Source organism: Octodon degus, unplaced genomic scaffold (genome assembly GCF_000260255.1).
Source record: "Octodon degus isolate 3935 unplaced genomic scaffold, OctDeg1.0 scaffold00049, whole genome shotgun sequence".
Classification (NCBI taxonomy): Eukaryota; Metazoa; Chordata; class Mammalia; order Rodentia; family Octodontidae; genus Octodon; species Octodon degus.
In genome coordinates, this window is record NW_004524625.1 from 14,000,577 (window position 1) to 14,006,576 (window position 6,000).

General features: G+C 40.2%; 1 protein-coding gene across 1 annotated transcript in view; it reads left to right on the forward strand.

Moving 5' to 3' along the window:
* The window catches only part of Tmem135 (transmembrane protein 135), a 260,617-nt gene extending 256,992 nt beyond the window's left edge, over nucleotides 1-3,625 (forward strand). Inside the window, exon 15 of the mRNA XM_004632574.2 lies at nucleotides 1,665-3,625. Within this exon, the coding sequence (XP_004632631.1) occupies nucleotides 1,665-1,797 (133 nt within the window). The 3' untranslated portion in view covers nucleotides 1,798-3,625. The remainder of the gene's footprint in view (nucleotides 1-1,664) is intronic.
* Nucleotides 3,626-6,000: the final 2,375 nt, after the last annotated feature.

The following is a 6,000-nucleotide window of genomic DNA, read 5'->3' on the forward strand; positions in this document are numbered from 1 at the left end:
CTGGGGTTACAGGCTTGTGCCACCACGCCTGGTTTTGGTGGACAACACAGTACACCCGGCTTTCCGGGGCTGGCACAGCCTGTGGTACTGGGGATCAAACTTGGGTCCTGGTGCTTGCTAGGCAGGCACGTAGACCTCTGAGCTATCTCTCCAGCCCAGTCTTGCTTTATAAAAGCCTGTGCTTGTGGGAAATAGGCCAGTCTTCTAGAAGCCAAAATACTCTGCAAAACTAGCATTACTGTATTTTTGAGAACAGAGTCTGCATGGCCCATTTTCCTCCACTAGCCTCACCACTTAAAAGTCCCACTGTAATTCTGCTACACTGAGATCGGGGCTCGAGGGGACAAACCGTATCCAAGTCGTACCTCATCCCACTGTATGGTGTGGGACGTTTAGGGTATCTTAGCGGTGCTCAGTGCTCTGTAGACACCAAATATCAGTGGCTACCGATACTGTTAGCAACAATAACAACAGCAGATGCTTACATAATGCTTGTCGTGTCCCACATATGGTTTTCAGGTACATATTTGTTGCCTCTATGCTTAACCCTTAGCTTCCTGAGATAGGTACTGTTCCCATCTTTGTTTTGCATACAAGGAAACTGAGGCTCACAGAGAGGCTGGTTCTCTGCGACTTGCCAGAGTCACAGCCAGTCCGTGAAGAGAGCCCCGGCCCTTAGAAGTTAGGCAGTCTGGCTTCAGATCCAACGGCTGTTGTTTCATCTTTTTTTGGGGGGGTCATATAATTTTCTTTGTATTAATGAGTTTTACAAGTTGATTATTCTGCAAGTGAACTTACTTTGGCAAGAACTAAAAGTGGCAATATTGGTGCTGGCGGTGATTCCACACGGATTTCACGCTGTCCTCCAGAAGGGGGCACTTGTGCGCAGGCCTGGAGGCACCAAGGCTCCGTCCTTCACGTTAGCTGAGTGTGCACCCTGTAAACATTTGTAGCTTTTAATTAATGCTGGGGAACTTAAAGCTGTTTTTATTCTCTTGTATCTACTAGAAATTTAAGGCTTTTTTTTTTGGTTTGGCTGGCTAGGCTGCCTTAAGGGCGGGTCTCGTAAGGCATGTGGGGCTCGGGACGAACCATGGTCCCTACACCTGCCTGGGCTTGATGGAGCAGGCACTTAAACAGCTGAGCTAACCAGCAAGCCCTAAAAGTTTAGAAGGGGTTTTTTTGGCTTCTACTAGAAATTTAAGAATATGTATGCTGTTTGCTTTTTTAATCATGAGACACCTGTATATTTAGATATATTTTGTTATGATTTTGAGAAACCACTATCTCAATTATGAGAGAAATTGTATTTATTTATTTTTATTTTTTGAAAATTATATCTAATACCTTCGCTCCATGTAAATGTTACCTTTTTCATTGTTTAGTTTCCTATGATTTAATTTACCAGAAAAATAGTAAGGAACCTAATTTTCTATTTAACACAGTGTAGTGAAAAGAACTCTAAAGGTATTTGCAGTAATGGCTCTAATCTATGGCTTCAGGCGCATCCTAGACAGGATGTGTGAACGGAAGCTGCCAGTGCTTAGGTCGTCGGCCGTGTCAGCTCTTTCTGCTGCTCCATTTCGAGAAAACTAAGTCAAAATGAGCTCCTTTATTTTATAAAGTTTGCTAAATGCTTCTTTATTGTGTCCTCTCTTTTGCAGATTTGCTGTAATGAATCGAAAAGCCCTTGATGTTTTTGGCACTGGTGCATCTAAAAATTTTCAGGATTTCACCCCCAGATTGGATCCAAGATACACAGTTGAAACACCAGAGTTGCCCATAGAGTTCTCTTGAAGACAGCTATAATTTATTAATGACTCTATGTCCCGTCATCATTGTGCTGAAGGGTTATGTTTAACACAAAGAAGGGGGCCCGAGCTCAGACTTCAGTGTTACTTCATTGAGAGATTTTTGTTGTTTTATTACCAATCAAATACAGAAGCTTTTTAGGAAGGTGTTGCTTAATAATTAAGCTTCTTATATAGCCAGAATCTAATTCTGAATCACAATAGTGGTTGACATTATGATGTATTATTGATTAAATTATGTCCATAAACAATGTTGAGTGATCTATGTAGAGTATGTTTAAAATTAGTTTAAAAGATACCTTTGTTTCATTCCAATGTAATTCCTGGTTAAAACTAAGAATGTTTCTACATGTTAGGATTTACAAAGGATCACGGGTACCTGGATTTGGTCTGTATTTTTTTAAAGTTGAATTGTTATTTGTAGAGGTGAAAGGTTAGATTTGAAAGACACTTCATGGACAATGCTGCTTTAGTATCGAGCAGTGTAATTAGAGAAAGCAGCCTTTTGTGTGTCCGGGATGTGAAGTGGGTCTTACCGGTATAGGTGCAGGCTGTGCTGTGTGCTCCTCACGCCAGCTGGCGGCACGGCCTCTCCCCAACCAGCCGAGCTGCTTGGCAGCCCAGTGAACTTACTTAGTAACAGTTAGGAACAAATGAAATCCACACATCTGATATAGTTGAAATGTATGTTTTAATCTTTTACAATAGGATTACACTTGAATATTTAAAAGCAAATCATTTAAACCTATAGAAATATTATATATATAGATATATTTTTCATTTATAGAGACTAAATTCTTTATTGTTCACTTTGTATGCTATTGTTGTTTTGGAAGAGATCAAAGTCCTATAGGTCAAAAGTTTTGACGAGTTTAGCAGTTTGTATCTACTCCCTGTTTGCCCTACATAATGGACATTTTACAGCTAAAAACAATATTCAAACGCAGTGGTTAGTTAGTAGTCCATTCTATTTCTAACTGGATTCGTGTTCTCCAGCTTACTTTTCAGAAATCCGTGTCATTCTTCTTACTCTGGATTAAAGAAGTGACAAAATATAGTCAAAGTTGATTATAAAATTCAGGACAGCTGATGGAAATAACACTATTTCATGCTTTTCGGGGAAAGCTTATATTTCTCTAAATAAGAAACTTAAATGATTGTGATGTCTCCAGTTAATGTAACATATAGGAATGGCGGAGGGTTTTTAAAGTATAATTTTGTTGCTAAAAGTTTGTAAGCCATTGTAAATTATTCAGTAGAATGTGTGTTGCAGCTGGAGTCATAACCAAGGTGTTAAAAGTGCTTCGTCCCGTACTTGATTCCATCAAGCACTGTATACTTGGGCTTATATGTAATCGGACCCTTGGTTGCCGTAGGAAATTGAAGCCCAACGAAGAGACCAACTCTAGCGAGCAGTAACAGAGAGCTGCTTTTTGTCAAAATTTCACATTGTGATTGACTTTTTAGGGTGGGCTTGTCTCTGTGATGATACTGTTGAAAGATCATTTTGGTTTCAGACTTCAACTCTGATTAGTATATATAATTCTAAGTTCTTATTCACTGGACTCAAGCTGACGAGTGGTGCTGTGTTTAGTTCTAGAGATGAAGTATTAAAGCACTGAGACAGCACAGCTACCTGCACCGCAGTTTTTTTGTTCAAAATTTATGTTTATAATACTTTCCTCTTAGGTTAAAAAAATTTTAATCTCTAAGTTATTATTTTCGTTGACATTAAAGACTGTGATATTCAAAGACAAATTCTGTTGCAATTTGCTAAGATTGTATAGTAAAAATCTGCTGATCAAAAAGTTGAATTTCTATGAGTTTTTTTTTTTAACAAGTTGCACTTAACCACGAATGAAGAGAGCATAGAGCGTGTGGGGTGGAGTGAGTAGTTAAGCAGTTGCCGTGGTGGGTGTGGATGAAGCAGCTCGGCGTGGTTTCCCTGGGACAGACTGGAGGCGCTGCTTCTAGCAAACAAGAAAAAACTGTGTGTTCCCACAGGAGACGAATGAATCTTTCCACCTCCACTCAGGTATTGCTGACAATCTCTTGGCCTCATAAACAAAGTCAAATGGATCGCTCCTCTCCAAAACACATTCAGGTTTACTTACATTGTGGAGAAATCATGTCTGGGACGTTTTCACCAACATGACCACAGGAAGCAGCAGTCTGCCCCTCGGTCTCCTCATGTGGACTGAAAGCAGTACATTTGGAGCAGTAATAGTGAGCTCACTGTCTTGCTAGCTCCTGTATAATAAAATCCAAGATTGAGCTTGGAAAATGATAAAGTATCCCAGATTTATAACTTTTTATTAGCTAATTTCAGTATCCTATTACTCGTCTCTGAAATGTTTTTGCTTCTGTTATCTTTTTTTTTTGCATGAATTCTGTAAGTTTTCATCTGTAGCCATAGTTGTCACTCACAGTAACCTATCTTCTTGCCTTCATTTGTTGGTTAGTAGATTGTTAATTTACAATTTTATCAGTTTATTGTTTGCTCTCAGATTTTATAATTCTCTTTTGTTCAGAATGAATGTATCTTTTATGATACAACCCTGATTGATTATGGGTTACATAGTATTTTCTTTGGCAACTGAGTATACATCTCCCTGCAGAAAGAATGGCTATCTAAAGACATTACCAAAAACAAATGTTGGCAGGGCTGTGGTGAAAAGGAAGCCTTCTCCACTGCTTGTGCGAGTGTAGACTGGTGTAGCCACTGTGAAAATCAGGGTGGAGACTCCCCAGAAAACTAAGCTTGGAGGTCCCGTTCAACCTAGCTATTCCCTTTCTGGGTATTTTTCCAGAAGAACTGAAACAAATCACACCCCAGTGCTATATGTGCACCCATGTTGCTAACAGCAGTTTGTCACAGCCAAATCTCGGAAACAACCCAAATGCCCATCAGCTGAGAAATGGATAAAAAAGATGTATTTTTATACAAGGGAGCATTTCTCAGCTGTAAAGAGAAACTTGAGGCTTTTATAAGTAAACGGATGCAGCTAGAGGCTGTACTCATAAGTGAAATAAATCACACCCACTCATGTAAACATCATATTATCTCTCTAGTATAAGAACTTCAAAGAATAAATAAATCTGAAAGGTGCAATAGGTATAGTAAATGGAAAAAAACAAAAACCCACAAACTGAGCATAAGGAATAAACAAGTTCCCCAGCACAGCATGCCGTGCTGGCCCCAGCCCCGGGCAGGCTGAGTCGGCTGAGTCTGGGTGTGGTGGTGCACACCTGTAGTCCCAGTGCTGGGGAGGCTGAAAGCAAGAGGATCGCTATGGGTCCAAGGTGCATAGTGAGACCCTGAACCAAATACATAAATTAAAAAAAAAAGGAATAAACAAGTGAGATGAGGGAAAAGATAGGAAAAAAAGGAAGGGGAAAATCATGTAAGTATTTACTCTACAGGACAGCTAAGATGAGTTTCCGAGTAATTTCTATCAGTGTTTTGAAGGTAGCGGTTAATGCTTAAAGGAATTACTTTGACCAATTTTATATACTGATATCTGTAATCTGAGCACCACATTGAAAACAGTGACGTGCCATATAGCAACCACTGCTGAATACTTTTCAGCTTGTTTTTTCTGTTTTAAAAGGTATATCTTTCCAAAGTCTTACTATTATTTTTAGAATCTCTTTAAAATAAATTTAAAAAAAAATACCTGTGCAAAAAGATTCTGCACTAGCATTTGACCTGGATGAGTAACCATGCCCCACCCAGTCTCTCCTCGAATTTTATCGGACTCCTAAGTGTCAGAGTCCTCTGCTGGTAGCTGGGCCGTGGAAGTCGATGTCCTTCACTCTCAAGGAGCTTCTCCGCTTGCCAGTGTCAAGTCCCTGCAGTGGCGGTGGTTGGAAGACTCTTGGCTGGAAGGGAGTGCCCCCTGGGAACCAGGGCCCAGGCGTCCTTGTTGCATTCGGAGTGCAGAAGCCAGCAGCTCAGATTTACTTAATTCTGCCTGTGATTTATTTTCATATAAATAGCAAGTAGTTTGATGCAGTGACACAGTTGTTTAACAGAAGTGTTCAGTACTGAATTGTGGCCTTGTCCACTATCTTTCTTTGTGTGTGTGTGTTCCGGTAATGATCTCAGAACTGTGTGCTTACCCTGCAGGCACTTAAGCCACTGAGCTATCTCCCCAGCCCCAGGTTTCTCTCTCTTGACACCTTGACC